Here is a 17,497-nt window from a genome sequence, read left to right as displayed (position 1 = left end):
AGAGCCTCCGTAACTCAGTTGAAGACCAAGTTTAATTTGGTCGAACTAGAGATTTCAAGACTCTGCTTCTCTGTTGCTACCACTGAGTTCAGTTGTGAAGGTAAAGCCCACCCTATTTGTGCATCCATGTGCGCTGGCAGCCCAGAAGGCCAACCCTACCCTGGGCTGCATCAGGAGAAGCGTGTCCAGCAGGTCGAGGGAGGTGATTCTGCCCCTCTGCTCTGCTCTGGTGAGACCTCACCTGCAGTGCTGCGTCCAGCTCTGGAGCCCTCAGCACAAGAAGGACATGGAACTGTTGGAGCGGGTCCAGAGGAGGGCTACCAAAATGATCCGAGGGCTGGAGCACCTCTCTTATGAGGACAGGCTGGGAGAGTTGGGCTTGTTCAGCCTGGAGAAGAGAAGGCTGCGGGGAGACCTGATTGCGGCCTTTCAGTATCTAAAGGGGGCCTATAGGAAAGATGGGGAAAATCTTTTTAGTAGGGCCAGCTGTGACAAGACAAGGGGTAATGGTTTTAAACTAAACCAGGGTAGGTTTAGACTAGATCTAAGGAAGAAATTCTTTACAATGAGGGCGGTGAAACACTGGAACAGGTTGCCCAGAGAGGTGGTGGAGGCCCCATCCCTGGAAGCATTCAAGGCCAGGTTGGACGGGGCTCTGAGCAGCCTGATCTAGTTAGCGGTGTCCCTGCTCACTGCAGGGGGGTTGGACTCGATGACCTCTAGGGGTCCCTTCCAACCCAAAACATTCTATGATTCTATGATTTACCACATCATTACTACCGACCCCCGAGCAGCATTATGGCTAGAACTCCAGCACAGCCTGCAGTTAAAACCCTAAGCGTGAGTCAGTGCTGGCCAAGCCAAGCCCATGCTGATGGCACGGAACATGGGCAGCCCCAGGCAACCCTGGGCAGGTGGCAGAGGCAGCCAGGGCCCCACGCCCTGGGTGAGCCTCCCCCAGAGGCAGGTGGGGCCAGGGCAAGGCTCCTCCTGCCCCCCCACAGCCTCCACCCCAGGGCTTGGCCACCCCAGGTCCAACAGCAGCCACGCTTGCAGGGCTTGCAGCGAAAAAAGCCAGGCCAGCAGCAGTGCTTTCAAAGCCTGCATGTGGCAGTTGCACATAATCAGCTGAAAAAGCCAAAGCTAATTTCAAATAAAGTGGAAAGTAGTTACAATGCAACAATCTGAGCGCGTTGTTCGGATCGCTTTGCAAGCTGCCGTGTCAGTCCGAAGTGCCTTACACGACGATCTGCAAGCTGCAGCGCTCAGGCCACCGCCTCCCACGGCACCAGCGATGCCCGCGCCGCAGGCTGCCTTTGTGAAGCCCATGCCCGTCTCGGATAAGCAGTCACCTAAATCAAAACATTTTGAAGGCATTTAAACTGACTTAAAATAAGACAACTTTTCCAACAACATACAGCCTGTACATGCCGAGCACTGCAACAGAAGCCATCACAGACCCTTTGGCCGAAGCACCTGCCTGCCTTACCTTTACTGAAACGAGGAAACAACAGGCTCGCAGCGTTAATCCTAGCCTTCTGGACTTCACAAGGCTTTTGTGACAGTTTGACCCGGCCCATCTGCTTTCCTCTTGAAAGCCGAAGTCTTTCCACCACGGAGCATCACTTCAGGGAAGGGGAAGGGGCGGGTGACAGGACACGGGACCACTTCATTCCTTACCTGTTTTATGGGTCTTTCCAAGACAAGCCTGGAATGGATTTTGTCAAATCGGCCATTGGGAAACCTGAGGGAGCGAGAAGCACCCTGTGAACAAGTCACTGGGCCTACAACACCAACGCGGATAGGGACGCAAACCTGGGTTTTGCCAGCAGCAGCTTACTTGCATCCAGCTGGACACGTGACAGCTTTTATTCTCATAATGTCTTGAGGTACTGCAACTGTACAGTGAGCCAGTTTCAGACATCTTGCATACCAAGGAGGATTTTTTTCCTCCCAGTGAAGTCTCTTTGCTCTAAAAAATAGCAGCCTGAAGTGGGGGAGGGGAGGTGTATATATTGAAACGAAACAAAAAAACCCCCCACCAAACCCATGAGGAGTATTCCTCTGGGATCACATCCCTACCACAAGTCTAAAACCAGCAGCTCGTGTCCAACACCTTGCAGGGTTCCAGCCGTCTGCCCGGGTTCCCAGCGCTGGCTCAGCTTCACTCTCACACAAGCAGAAGCCACCGGTTCTGGTGTGACTCTGAACAGTTTCCTCTCCCATGCAGGGAGCTACGCTGAAAGCACCACTGTCTGCCACTGTCTTACAAGGAACCGTCAGGCGCTCTGGAAATTTACCGTCCTTGATAGCGAAACATTCCTGGCCAATACACAGGAAGCTTCCACCTCCATTCACTCATTCCAATACTAGCACCGGGGGGATTTATTTTTACCTCTGTCTCCCTTCAGGTTAATGAGCCAAGTCTAATTTTTAAAGTCTATGTACTGAAGCCAAGAATTTTACACCTGACCATATAAGGCAATTCTCTTTAAATTAAAATTTAAAAAAAAAAAGTTTAAAGCATCAACCTGAATCTCTGCCAAAAAGAGGTTTTGACCAAGCTTAATCTGTCAAGGTTTTCATTTTTCAGCACACAACTCTGACTCACAGTGCTTCATCTGCAGAGGGAAAAATGCCTCATCCAGACCAAATACGGCTTCCATCCAACAGCACGAAGTTCTCTACAGCGTTCTTTAAAACAGCCTTTAAAAGACAGCAGAAGCCAGTGGCACTGTGCTGCAGGCCAGGGAACGGCTGTCAGTCCTTACTGTCCCGGGAAGCCGAGGCACAGCCTCACTAGCACCGCCTGGGGCCGAGCCCCCGGCTGCCCCTCCATCCCCTCATGGATTCAGATACCCACAGCAAGGCCTGTCAGAACAGACCCCCCCAGAACAGACCCCTGGGGCACTCCGTGCCTCCAGCTGAGCGCTGGCACGTCCCTTGCTGACCCCCTCAGACACAATGGACTGGTACCAAGTTTCACCTGCAGTTTCTTGGGTTGCTGACTATCTTAACAGCGCAAGCAAGAAGGTCTGCCAAAGGATTATGTTGCAAAGCGTATGATTTTAACCGGACAACCCCACTCCCATGCACTGGAAGCATTCCCCATCTGAACTGCAAAACACAAGAGTTCTCAGTACAGCGAAGTCACAGCTCAGGGCAGTGTGAGCAGCCCTTGCTGCCTGCTAGTCTGCCCCAAGACCTGCCCCAGCCCTACCCTCTGGCTATACCAGAGCCCTAACAGTAGGTGACAGCCCTTCTACAACTTCTACTGACCATATCCAGAAGTGGGGGTGGCCTATGGGTAAGAGGAAGGCAGACATCAGGAAGAAGGCCAAGACCAAAGGTTGCTGCATCCTAAAACTTCTAAGGCTGCTCCTCAAGTCATTTTGACTTGTCAGACTCCTCCTTAGATGCTCCACACCCTCCCGTCAGGGCTGCCCCATCCTCCAAGGCAGGAACACACCAAGGCCACTGGAGAGAGACCAACCCACTGCAAACTGGGGCTCGTCAGCAGGGGCCTTCCCCTTCCCAAGTCCCTCTTCTCTGCTGGACTCCCCGGTCCAGGCAAGCAGCTGCAGGGCTGCCCCCCCTTGCCTGCAGCCTAAGGCTCCCCTGCCAAGGGGGAAGGGAGCTACAGCTCAGCAGACGACCGGGAAAACCATCAGTCGAAGAATTTTGATCCGACAAGTGGGAATACAGCATCCAGGATTTCTGCACCAAGGACTGCCATTTGCCAACGAGCACGAGCTCTGCCTGAGAGTCCCGATCAGCTCCTGTTGCTGCACCCTTCCTTACACAGAACCTTGCCCCAGCACCATGAAACGCTGCCTGTTTTATCACCGTGCGGGGCCTCGAGGTAGGTAGGGGCAGGACATCTCTGCTGCCAGCCTTGTCTCCCATAAGCGGTACTGTCAGGCACAAAAATCCTGAAGGTGACCAAAAAAAAAAAAAAAAAGGAAAACAGAACAAACCACAAAACCCCTCAGTCAAGAGACCAGAAGAAACCGTGACATAAATGACCATTACAAGGGAAATGGCCCGGCCCCCATTTGAGCCTTCGTTGTCACCTTACTCAAACCAAGTTTAGCCAGGTTCTTGCTTACACAGGAAACCTGGATTGACTAAAAATGAACTGAAATTTCTTTTGATGTTCAAACAGTGCCTCTCTCCTCTCAGTAGCCTTGTTAAAAACATGCAGAGAAGCAGGCTCCGTACCTTTGCTTTTCACAGTTGTGATTCCAAACCACCTGCAGGTAATCCTTTTAAAGCACCTCCCATGCAGAAACATTACAACACCTCTGCAGAAGTGGGTCACGGTATTTCACACACACCATGATCAGAGGGCTGCAAGATGTTTAAAAATCTGTTTACTTGCCTCTGCTAAGTCACAGTGGATTTTAATCAGCTAGAAGTAGTCCAACCTCAACAGCAATTCAGCTCTAAAGCATTCCCATTACCTTGGGCTCTTTATTCATTTTTCTAACTAAAAAGTAAAGTAAAAGTTAAGTAAAACTAGGAGGCAGACTCTGAAAACGCTTGGGCCTGAAGGAGGAGATCATGCACATTTTAAATGAGCTCTCCTGTCATAGTCTTATATCTTTAAGGCAGCCTATCAGTATGTCCTAACTCTGCATATAAGGAAAAGATTAATTGCTTTAGATGTGCTTTCCATGCTGACTGGATGCCAGCACAGAAAGGGAGACGATCCTCTCCTGGCAGTATCAGAGAGGGGAGAACTGCCACGAGAGAAACAAATGCCACGCAGAATCAGCCTTCCTCCACCTGCCAGTCTCAGACTCCTCTTCCCATCCTAACAAGACAGAGATGTCCCTGGGCTGAAATCAGGTCAGAAAGCAGGAGCGCTGCACACAAGTTTCTACACCAAAGGGCAAGGGAACAAAAGGAGACCTTGCTGATGGGAAGACTGATCCAAGCATAAGAGCATGCCTGAGCCACGGGACAGACTCTGCCCATCCACTGCCCATTCAAATGGGCCACCTCTGAACCCCCTACCTCTGACACTGCAGAGAAGAGGGGGCAAGCACTAACACTGACCAAATGCAAAAACCATCACAGCCAGGGCTCACACCTGCACAAGAGGATTGCCTCCTCTCTTGCTGAGGTTGCCAAGCCCGTGCAAACAGTTATTTCAGTTGGGCTGAAATTAGCCTGCTGTTCTGCGGTCCTAATGAAAATAGGATCTTGTCCCACAGGGCAAGAATTTGTGCAACAGCTATCTGGGACATTCAAACCAGCAAAATCTGATTTCCAAGTGTCAGTTGTGTTTTGGTTAAAAACAAAACTGCCCTCTAGAGCATTCCAGACATTTACTAGTTTTATTGGCATGAAATCTGCAAGAAAGTGTGGTGAGGAAACAGCCCTACCAAATCCTGGGGTCTCTTGGGAGGAACAACTGAGGACAGAGAACCTGCTGTGAAAAACAGCAAGCGGGAGAAAGGCAGGCAGTGCTATAACCAGGACATGGGAAAAAAAGGGATTTCCCATGAAGAAGCTCAAAGATGAGTAAGCCAAGAGATTAAATGGAAAACAACAAAAATGCTTGTGAAGGACTGATTTGGTATTCTACCAAGAAGGCAGGGGTAGAGCTAAGATACTGCTTTTAGGAAACCGTGGGCCAACTGATGATGATTCAGGAGCCACCTCACTTTCTGCTCAAGAAATCCTGACCAAAAGAGAAACTAATTGAGATACAAAGCTTGTGTCTTTCTTCAGGGGAGACGCACATGAGGGAATTCACCAGGATCTTTGGCAGCATTCCCAGACACTGCCCCACAGAAAAAAAACCAGCTCCTTTTTTCACCACTCAGAACAGAGATGCACATTTCCCCAAGCCCCAGATCCTTAGGGGGATTCAAGTAGAAGCTCGAATTACTGACATCACTAACGCTGCCAGCATGAGAAAATTCCCCATCAGAGTCTAGTGACAGAGACCACATCCCTCAGGCTGTAGATCAAATGCTCTTGGGCAATGCTGAGAATAAAGCAAGTCTTTCCTTCCCTTTTCTCTTCTTGGGTATCACCAAATGAAGCAGAAAAGAAGCAGACAGATCCATGACATGTTGGGTGAAGAAAAAGGGAGAAAGACAGATATTTCTCCTCTTCCCTGAAGATGATCTTTATTTGTCACACATCAGGGGAATTCAGGCACTCTACAACTGAAAACACTCAGTCTTCCTTAGGGAAAGCCTCAAACTCTCCCTCATATTCACAGGCCTGCACCAGTATTGAAGAAATACAGAATAGAGAGTAATAAAGCATTCGGAAGATCTGTCTCATTTTTCAACTTAAAGGTGGTCTTACCCTTAAAATAACTAGAAAATACCTAAAAAGCTATCAGATACAATGCTTCATTTTACTGGACTAGTGGAACAACACATTAGTACAGTAACAGAACTAAGTTGGGACATGTTCATTCTGGACTCCAAACGCTAGGATTTCTTTTAAGTCTCAATACTCCTCCAGCGAGTACTACACTTCAGATCATCATCTAACTGTGAGTGAAGTGTGCTCTGGTCTGAACAAAGAGCTGATCCCATTCACCTCAGAAATTGTACATGTGACCTAACAACTCCTCAGCTGCCACTACACTGGGGAAAAAAAACAGATGAAGGGATTTACATACCCTGAAAAAAACATAGAAATCGACGGGATTTCAATGTGCATTTCTGAAGCAGGAATCATCTGGCCTGGAGAGCACTAGTTATTTGTAGTTGTTCTTCATATGGCAGCAGGGAGAGCTCAGAAATCCTCCTGCTTGAAGAGCAAGCTGCTTTCTGACAATCTGCTCTCACCCAGACACAGTGCTGTTACACTGCCTGGTCCTCTAGGGATTTGCGCATGATTTTGGAATAATTATCAGAAAACATGAGGAACAGAAAACCTGATGAGAGTATTACCTATATTACAGGAACTTCTGACCTGAGTATATAGTTGCTTTTTCAAATTTTGAGCCAAGAAAAGGGACAAGCAAAGGACACCCCCTACCCCGCCAAAAAACCCCAAACCACCACACACCACCAAAACCTCAGAACAAAATAAGCCAAAAAAAAAAAAAAAAAAAAAAAAAAAAAAAAAATCAAACCACCCCCCCTAGAAAACCCTAAACCCACCAGGCTTCAAGGCAGACAGAAATTACTCTGTATCTTAACCACCTCCATGGCCACGCTCAGGAGTAGAAAAGCAGGCCTTTGGGGAAGAAATAGCAACTTTCTGTTTACTAGAGAAGAAACTGCAGAAGAATCTGTTTTCCCAAAACAGGGGGTGGGGAAGAGATACCTGCCTGAGGCTGAACTGCCAGGGTATCAGGCACCTGACTGATAAAGGAAAACGTCCTGCCAAAATACATCAAAGATAAGCTGCTATAGCCATTTCTACCTCCTCAGGAAAATAAGCTTCACGCGCTTCAGGTTCGGCAGGCTGGAGGAAAGGCGATTTAAGCAAGTTGCCCCTGGAAGACATAGAAGGAGATACTGTATCAGTCGTTTTAAATGAGAGAAAATGAAAGCAGTCACTGGACTGAAGGTAGATAAAGGGCAGTTTGAGCTCACAGCTTCCTGTAAATCTGGACAGAGGTGGATATTCAGACTCACTTCAGCAGAGATGCCATTTCACGCTGGAGTGACAGGTTCCCAAAGCACAACACGGATGCTTGAAAGAGAATCTAGCAAAACCTCAATTACACAGCTAAAGTAGATCTATGCTGTAGTATATTCCATCTCCGAATACAAAATCCTTCACAATCATTAAGCAAACCCCTTCCCCCTGCAACAGCCATCAAAGCGTAAAGAACCAGGAAAAAAGGCCACTTAAATTTCAAACTTATTCTTTTAATGTCTTAAAAAGGTCACAAGATTGCTTTCAATCTTATTAATAAATTTTATTTGGACAAGTAGAGAACAACTTGTATCACAACAGCTTTAAACAACATGATTAAAGACTGCAGCACTCCAAGGAGGCTCACAGATATGTACAGTATATGAAGAAAAAAGTTGCACCTCAGAGCCGATCATGATCAAGTTAAAAATACCTGACTTAAAGCACATGTGCTAATAAATTTCCTTTAGGTCATGACCAGCATGAAAATAATTAGGACACAGGTACTCAGCAAAGTTTTCTGCTAATGGGTACAGCAATATGCTGCATTTAAGGATTAAAATCAAATTCTAGTTTAGTGTTAGCACTGAGCCCTTAAGAGAAACCCAAATTTCTACTTTTCCCCATTTACAAACATCAAAGCTATTCTCACTTAAGGGTGTGCCCAGCTGCACACAAATCAAGTCCTTGAATGATAAAAACTTTTAGCGCTAATACTGGAGGTCTTACATCCCGGTATAAATCTGCCCTTCTGGCCATTTTGTCTATCAGTTGCTACAGAAAATACTTGCTAAGTTAACTCCTCAGGAGAAACAATGCAGGTCTCTGGAAATCACATCCTTTCTACAATGAAAATGATCTGCCAATTCAAGTTTCATTTGTTCAGGAAGACAGAAGATTTAAGGCTTCGGTGGCAAAATTAATCCTCTGAGCAGTGTTTTTCTAAAGTCAAGCTGACACAGGTATGTTTACTTTTTCTTGACTTAAAATCCCTGGTATCAGGTTTAGATAACATCCACCTGTTAAGTCTGGCAAGAAATCTCTCCTTCCGAAGAGGTTGTCCTAGATCAACCATTCTAGAAGCATTTGAGGATAGTTTGTTTAAAATTTTTTTAATTATAGCAACATTCAGAACTTTAGTAAGTTGATGAAGCAGTGCTCATGGCATCATCTGCAATTTTGGTACTTGCAGGGTGTATGCTTGCAAAATATTTGACATCACTGTCATCATCCATTTGAAGCGCCATGATTGTTTGCTCAACAGCTTCTTGATGAGAGTTGGCAGAATTCAGAAAATATTCTGTAAGAGAAAATGCACAAGATTTATAAGGGGAAAAGGCAGCAGATACTTCAATGCAAAGCTCAGCATACTATCATGAGGTTCAAAATCTCAGGAGACAGTGCACACGTAAGGTCAAACTGGAATATCTGAGCAGGCACACAATACACTTCTGAATAAACCTATTAGTTCACCTTAAAAAAAAAAAATTAAATCGTTCCACATTTCAGAGCACAGTTGCTCTAACAGTGCTGTCAGAGTACAGAATTTCTATGGCCCTTCAGTATAAATGTAAGCGTGACAGACTCCATGACTAAAGAGGAAGAAAAAACCTGCAAGAGTCTCAGAAGGAACGTGCTTATATTTGTGATGGAGGGAAGGTATCACAAGCCCATGGCCATGCCACTCCATTTCATTGGCAGGCTTGCCAAATAATTATCAAACAATAAAACTGAGATAACATGAAATAAGAGTGGAAGAAGTTCCAATATCTGACAGTTTTCATGAACTACACATCACAAGTTGCATAAAAGCAGTGTAACTACAAACAGCTCACAAGAAAGGAAATTTAGATCTGAGGTTTAAAAACTTTTGAACTTATTTTTTAAATTTGCCGTTCATAATCTGTCCCCCATCCCTAATCATACACACAACATCTTTGAGGCAGGGACTACCTGTACTATAAGCTTGCACAGCAGCAACGCAGAATAAAGGTGTACTCTCCAGGTGGGGAACACAAAAATAACAAAGACAACAACAAAACCACCAATACTACATGGTAACAGGAAGAACAGTGACAGCCATGGCACAGTTAACAGAGGATAAATTACTGCACATCAGCTGATCCATCTTAACTGCCTACATATGCTTACTCCAGCATGCACAAGACAGCCAGCAATCACTTCGTTCTCACTGTTTTGGCATTCTTTGTGTTGCCCAGTGTTTTGAACATTTTGCATTTTTATTCACACTTCCTATGCTAGAAACAGCAGTCCTCAAGCCAGTGTATGGTTTTGAGGAAGAAAGCAACCGCAACTGATGAAGTATTCCAAGTGTGGACACTCTGCTGGTTTACAAAATAGCATAGTATTTCTAATGCTATTTTCCTCTACAGTGCTTTGGAATCTTCTATGCATTGGGGATGCTTTCCTAAGCAAAGTCTGCAATTTGAAAGATGCATGTCTAATTTCCCTGAAGATACTCCACAGAAACTTTCTTCCCACTGCTACCATAAAAGAAGAAACAAACAGCAGCCATCTCTTCTCCCCCAGGGAGAAAACAGATGGTGGATTTGTATGGAAGGATTTTTCTTTTTTATCCTTATTACACAAAACATCAACAGAATTTTTTTTGAACCAAAAAAAAGGCACTGCTCAACAACTTCACAGTTGCTAGTTGTTCATTCGTGCTTTATGTGCCCTCATGAAACCTCTACAAACTAGCTCATTCAGGGAAAATGGTATAAAAAGAACAGGCTGGCATATGAGCAAGGACTCTTATTTCCCCCCGTGTTACACAACACTGGCTCTGATACCACAACAACATTCATGGTTTGATCTCAGCCAGGGTAACATTCCACACCAAGGAGACTTCTTTCCCAGATGACTACAGGAAAGTGGAAGGACAACAAGACATGCAGTCAGACCACTAACCTTTCTCTAAAAGAGTTTGCTTTAACGTTTTTGCAAGCAGGACTCGAACATTTGGAACCCTGTCAGATGCCAAGTGTAATAAGTGTGGCAACAGATGCACAGCAAACTGGTCCATGGGCAGGCAGTCATCTTCACTGATAGTCTGGCAAGAAGACAGAAGCAATTTCACTAGATTTCAGCACAGTAACGATAAAATCCTAACACATCATCAGAGCTGACAGATCTTATCACCTTCATAGCACAAATACAGTAGCATCCACAAAGTTTTAAAATACAGTACAATACTTTCTAGCACAAAGTTTTACACAATGAACCAAGGTAGGCTTGAGGAATTTCGGACTCAGTTAGAAGCCCACTTTATTTTCTATGAAGTCTGGTAACTTCCTTGGTTTTGTTGGGTTTTTTTTAATCACTGTATCAGTTGAAAACAGGGAAGAAAAGTAAGAGACCTTCGCAACCCCTTTTAGGATTAATTTAGTGTTTGTTTTAACTAGGTACTATACTAAGACAAGAATGGTCCATCTCAGTAAACATCCATTGTACCCAAGCATGTTTCTCTAAATAAGCTCAAAGCTTGCATTTCTCCAAATACTTCAAAGAACTGTCCCAGTTGGGCAGCAGTCATGTTGGGTCCCAGTCTGCACCTCTGCCACAGCCTCCAAATTTGACCATTTCCTTGCGACCCCAGCTAGCTGCAACTCTTCTGCTTATTTTGCTGAGAATAAGCTGGTTTTGACCAAGCTGCACTAGCTGGATAAGGAGGTATAGGCAACTCCTAGCACTTGATTTCTAAAGGATAACCCAAAACAGTGGCAGACTGATGCAGCATATTATAAAAATCTCACGTCATGCTGAACAACAAAGCAGCTTCCCAACTCAAGGAACCTCCCAACTCACTTTGCTATGTGTTTGTTTCACATTCAGCATCAGATCTGACAACCTGATGTTAATATGCTAAGCTACAGATGCTCATGTATGAAGCAACACTGAAGCAAGCAGCCATGAAGCCTATTCCCTTGGAAACAAGTTCTCAAATATTCATTAAAATACTGTCAATAGACAGCTAAAGAGTTCCAGCTGCTTATCCCCCTCCATTCTTCCCCCTCCCCGCCAAAACCAAAAAGATGAACAAAAAGATATTTTACCTGGCAAATAAAGACAAAAGTTTGCCGACCAGACCATTTGCGGCACCTACAGAACTTCTCAACAAGTTCATTCATGAGGTCTACCACGAAGGTTGATGTTGAAGCCATGTATAGCTTTTTTACCATTTCACTGACCTTGAAGAAATGACAAGAAAAAAAAACAACCCAGAAATTACTTCTGACCACCAACCCTCAGAAGTTTGAAATCATAAATTTACTTAGATTGATTTACCAGCTTGTAAGAGATCCAACGGACAGAAGACACTTTGTCTGCACAAAGGCTGAAAGCGATAGGTCGCAAGTAGTCATAAATGTCTCTGGCACTGTACAGATCTAGAAGCAAGATCAGTTGCCTACAAGATGGAAGAACCAAACAGAGTACGTTGTAATAAGAAGAAGGTAGCTTTAACTGTGACTTTATATATCAACACTTGCCAAATATGCAATACAGCCACAACAAATTACTGAAAAGTAAAACCTCCTGGTTTTCAATGCCATCAGTTTGGCTATGGCTCACTTGCAGATTTTAAATTGCCACTTATTCACAATAATGGCAAAATGCTGCGTGAGCTCAAAGAATGAAAAACTAAGGGAGAGGCAAGGGAACCAAGATTGCATCTACAAGTCAGGGATCCTGATACCGGCTACAATGTACACGCAGCACAGCGATCCAGACGTGAGTGACACTGCAATGTACACATACATTTGAATACCTGGTAGAGACATCTCACCCATGTAACACATGTACAGCTGCAAAGCAACTACTCTTAGTTTGAGAGTATCTTTGGTCACTTAAGTATACTGATTTATCAAATCAATAAACTTCTACACTTCAGAGTATACTGGACAACTAGAGAAACTATCAGACTTCTTCAATTTGTAATGAGCTGATTAAGATTTCAGCAGGTTGCAGACACAAGCATGTGTCATGAATGGTAGAAAGTACGTCAAAAGAAGCAGTGTGACATGTTACAAGCAGCCGATCAAATGTCTCCATACCAGCAACAACAAGTAAGTGATTTGTAGTTACTAAATCAAAACAAACACTTAAGTGTAGCAAAAACAGGACATTGTGATCAGCTGTTAAACTAGGTCTCTTAAAAGTTAATTCAAAAGATACACTGTAATTAGTCGTTACAATACGCTCATTTCGTGATTCCCTGCTCCCACAGTCTCTCCTCATGGGGCACATGCTGCAGCACTGATCATCCTGGTAGCCCTCTGTTCAATTTGTCCCAGTTTATCAGCATCTTTAGTGTATAGATGCATTACTCCAGATGAGATCTAATGAGTGCTGACTAGAGGGAGCTAATCTATTCCCTCGATGTACTGACTGTGATCCTGTTGAAACAGCCCAGGGTTATGCTGCCAGGACACACTGCTGCCTCATGCTCAGCTCACTGTCCTCCACGATACCTTTGGCCTTTTCAGCAGAGCTGCTCCCAGGGCAGCCAGCCCTCACAGTCTGTCTCGCTGTCAGAGGCTCTTCCTTCCCATGTGCAGGACCTGGCATCTGTCCCTTGTTGAATTACATGAGACTCCTGTCAGCCCCTTCCTCCAGCCTGTCTAGGCCCCTCTGCATGGCAGCCCTCCCTTCAAGCACAGTGACCTGTCATCCCATTCTGGTGTCACCAGCAACCCTGATGAGAGCGCACCCCGGCACCCCCTCCAGGTCATTGATAAAGATGTTAAAGAGGAAAGGTCCCAGAAGGCACTCCTGAGGCACCTATAGCTATACTCCAGGTAGACTACAACCTATTACCTACAACCTCCTGAACCCAACCATCCAATGACTTCTACTCATCTAGCCTCCACCCATCCAGATCATTATGTCCTAACCTGGCCACAAGAATACCGTGAGACATGGTATTAAAAGCCTTGCTAAAGCAGAGATAAGTGACATTCACCACCCTCTCCTCATCTACAGATTCAGTCATTTAACCACAGAAGGCAGGCTGTCAAGATGTGATTTACTCTTGGAAATTCATGCTGACTGTGTTCATGAAGGAGTCCTCCTTCACATGCCTAGAAATGGTTTCCAAGAGGACCTGCTCCATCATTCCCAGGGCCTGTATAATCCCTTTTTGCATTCAAGCTCAGTCATGAGTTCCCTTACTAACCAAACCAGGCTCTTGGTACATCTCCTCGTTTTTCCAAGTATCAAGATGGACTAGCCTTTCACTTGAAGGCTGAAAAATCTGCTGGTTTTCCTGAGCAACTTGACCCTCCAGAGCTGCTTCCCATGGGAGCCCACATACCAGTTCCATGAAAAAGCCAAAGACTGCTCGCATGAAGTCCAAGGTCACTACTCTGCTACCTGCTTTCTCTACTCTCCTCAAGACCTTGATCTCCTCCTTTTCATGGTCACAAATTCAGCCTACTCATCAGACACAGCAACTCAAAGTCAAATGGCTACAACAATTCTATTGACTTCAAGAGCAAGCAGATGTGGTCTTCTCTTTTTAATGGAAGGGTAATGTTTTCAACATATGGCAATGGAAAAGACATTCAAGTTCCAGCATGAGCGCTTGTAAATGATATATAATTACTGGGAATTTTTAAGCAAGGAGGACAAGTGGAGAAGGATGAGGACCATCCACTAATTAAAAATGAAATTAAAAATGTCACTGTATGACGATTTTTCTATGATTGTAACATTTTTAAATATCCACAACAATAAAAACAAGCACCCAAAAACTACGTACTCAGCCAACTCTGCACGGAAACGCCAGTTCCTGCTGTTATCAGTCACTAGGAATTCCTGGAGCTGATAAAGATACTCTCGTCTTTTGTCAAGATGAAGAAGCTGTAACAGTAAATATAAACTTACATAAAGAAATGTAGACTACAATCAGCAGATAGAACAAGAGTGTTAAAATACAACTAAATACACTTGCTTTTATTAAAAAAATAATCTTTAGCAACAGTGTTGCTTTTCTGGGCTAAACCCTATCACGCTTAAGTCTGTAGAATCACATGGGGCACTACTGAAAGCAAAATCTGATCTAATCTCTGCTTTTACTCTAGGAAACAAGAAGGGTAAGCAGTAAAGACAGTATTGATTTTAAAGGGTTTATGATTTGTGTCTTTCAGCTCAAAAAATGAAGCAGTTACAGCAAAACCCCTAAAGAATTTGAGAAGTTGTGCAGAGAGGTTAGAGCCATCAAAAATCTTAACACCATCCACCAGCACCTATATATTGAATAAACACGCACAAACCAGGCTCTTCAGAGAAAATAAAGTATCAGCAACACAGATGTCCTGCAAAATATAATCCAGTATTCAACAGACATCTGGATTCCATCCAGATTTGCATGGATTCCCACAAAGCATTATACTGGTGTTATATTAAAAAGCAAGTGCATACAAAGAAATGAAGCAAAATACATAATTTCACTTGACCAGAGTTGAACACAGACATACCTTCAGGAAGTCGTGCAAATGTTTAAGCACACCTATCCTGACTTCATCGAGATCTTTTAAAAAGCCATTGAAGACAGGAACTAAATCTCCAGCTGTAAGCTGGTCTCCAAGGATGACGGCAAGTTCATGTATAGAAAATGCTAGTGTCCGCCGAACCTTCCACTATAAGATAAATAAATAAATTACTGACTTTTACTGATGTATCATCTAAAGTGCTCTATTTTAACCTGAGGATCAGTATCCAAGCTGGACTCCCACCAAGCTACAGTACTTATGACTACATTCAACACTGTCTCATGTAACAACTGAAAATGGAATTGGAATTTAAAAAAAAAAAAGAAAAAAAAAAAAAAGGAAAAAAGGAAAAGAAAATAAGATAAATTACAAGGTATCATTTCTTCCAAGTGAGTATCAAGGAACTAGGCAAATGAAAATAATGAAAATATTTTAATTTTCCAGGTGTCTGGAAAGAAAATAGTATTCCTGACATCAGTACTCTTCCACACATCACTCTCTGCTTTAGACTCTTTTTGGCAAGTTCGTTCCATGTTACTACTCCTCTCTCACTCATTCAATTTATAAAATGGAATAAGATATATATCCCACAGTATTCAGCCAGCATATTTTAGCTTCCATAATAGGTAACGTTTCACCCACACAGAGTGCCCAGCAGTCCAAGGACCAGTAGAGCTTTTCCTCACCCTAAATTGAGGGAGTGCTGTTTTAATGAAGTAATTATTTCAAGTAAGTCTTTTTACAAATAAAATAGCATCTATTCTTTAGCCAACACTTTCCAATTAGTATGAGTACTGTTGTTTTGCCCTGGTTTGGCAACTCAGTCTTAATTCAGATTAGACTGGTGATAAACTCTGGACAGTTTTGAACACAGGGCAATTTGTTTTTACTTATGCTTTAAATTTATTAGCTTGTTGGTTTTAGTGGCTGCAAAAAGAGTTAGGAAAATATGAGCAATAGCCATGCATAAAATTACTCGCTACATATCACTCTGACATAGCAAGCAGCAAGTTCAACAGAGGTGAAGTAGTCTGAGAATATTTAAAAAAATAAAAAGAGCATTTCCAAAAAAGGAAACGAGGGAGGACTTGGAAACAACTGTAAACCAACAGTAAAATGCACAAAGCCACCTCCTTACCACCTGACAACATGAAAAATGCTGCTATTTCCAGTATTTGTTTTTAAAACAGCAAAGCTGCATGGTGATAGTGATGTTATCCCCTTATGACTAACTGGATACAGCACCAATAGGCCACCAAAAAGGCCTGGCGTGAGGCTGACTCACTGAGCTCCTGACATGCCTGCAGGGGCACATGTCTGCTCATGCACAGCAGCACAGACAAAATTCTCATACTTATGAGGATCCCAAGCGCTGCCACAAGACCTCAAGCAAGCAGAGGAAATCAGAGACCTCTCCTCACATTCCCACTGGAGATCCACTTCCCACTCAAACTGCCCCATTTTCCTTACTGCCTGAGCACCACACACACGCAGCCTCCTCTGAGACAACAGTTACACTTTCATTCGTTATATGAATAACTAATATCAGCAATGAAAAGCTCCACATAGAAAGCAGAGTAACCCAACACCCCAGTAAACAAGAGAAATCATCACAAAAGTTCAGATTACTCGTTGTCACATCATAAAATTTCAGATCATTCACTGTCACAGCTTCTTGAGCTTACCTGCATGTCAGATGCCAGCGTCTCATAGGTGTCTTTCAAACAGTGCCAATTCTGTCTGCCTAATGTAAGTGCCACACCTGGCAGGCTGTAGGCACAGTGTTTGGCAATCTCTGTATCAACTGTTTGTGCGCGAGATGGATCAGTCATTGATAAATACTGATCCAGCAAGGCTTGAGGTACAACATCCTACAGCAAGAAAAGGTTAGAGTGTTTACACTGTTTTCAGTAAATCCTCAAACATCTTACTAAAATTGCAGGGCACACTGTTAGGACAACATTTTTTTTCCCCACAACTACTGAATATTATTTAATTCACAACTACTGAGTATCATTTAATTACAATCTCTTAATAAGAAAGCAAAGATTTTGTATTTCATAAGTTCCACCGAAAAGTTCCAAAGAAATGGTGACATGACTGGAGACCTATTTGAAAATATACAGATCAACGTAACAGCTGAGTGGGTGGATCACCATCTGCTTAGGCAGACCAGGAAATTAAGAGACTGCATTCTTCCTTTCTATAAACATTCAGGCTCGCAGGCTGTGCAAATTGGCCATTTTAACTCATCCATAAAAACAGGCAGAACAGTAAATGATGAAACTTGCTCAAAAATAATTTTCCTATTCCTCTCAAAAACTTGGGGAGGTGGGGAGAAGAAAACTAGATTAAAATGCCGG

General features: G+C 43.8%; 1 protein-coding gene across 1 annotated transcript in view; it reads right to left on the bottom strand.

Moving 5' to 3' along the window:
- Positions 1–7,963: 7,963 nt before the first annotated feature.
- The window catches only part of PPP4R1 (protein phosphatase 4 regulatory subunit 1), a 69,298-nt gene continuing 59,764 nt past the window's right edge, over positions 7,964–17,497 (bottom strand). The window contains 7 exon segments of the mRNA XM_035901631.1: positions 7,964–8,920; positions 10,552–10,693; positions 11,697–11,831; positions 11,929–12,049; positions 14,402–14,502; positions 15,120–15,281; positions 16,820–17,005. Coding sequence (XP_035757524.1) covers positions 8,757–8,920; positions 10,552–10,693; positions 11,697–11,831; positions 11,929–12,049; positions 14,402–14,502; positions 15,120–15,281; positions 16,820–17,005 — 1,011 coding nt within the window. The 3' untranslated portion in view covers positions 7,964–8,756.

Source organism: Egretta garzetta, unplaced genomic scaffold (genome assembly GCF_000687185.1).
Source record: "Egretta garzetta isolate BGI_Z169 unplaced genomic scaffold, ASM68718v1 scaffold259, whole genome shotgun sequence".
NCBI classification, from domain to species: Eukaryota; Metazoa; Chordata; class Aves; order Pelecaniformes; family Ardeidae; genus Egretta; species Egretta garzetta.
The sequence above is the reverse complement of the archived record's forward strand: the minus strand, read 5'-3'. Positions and strand labels throughout refer to the sequence as shown.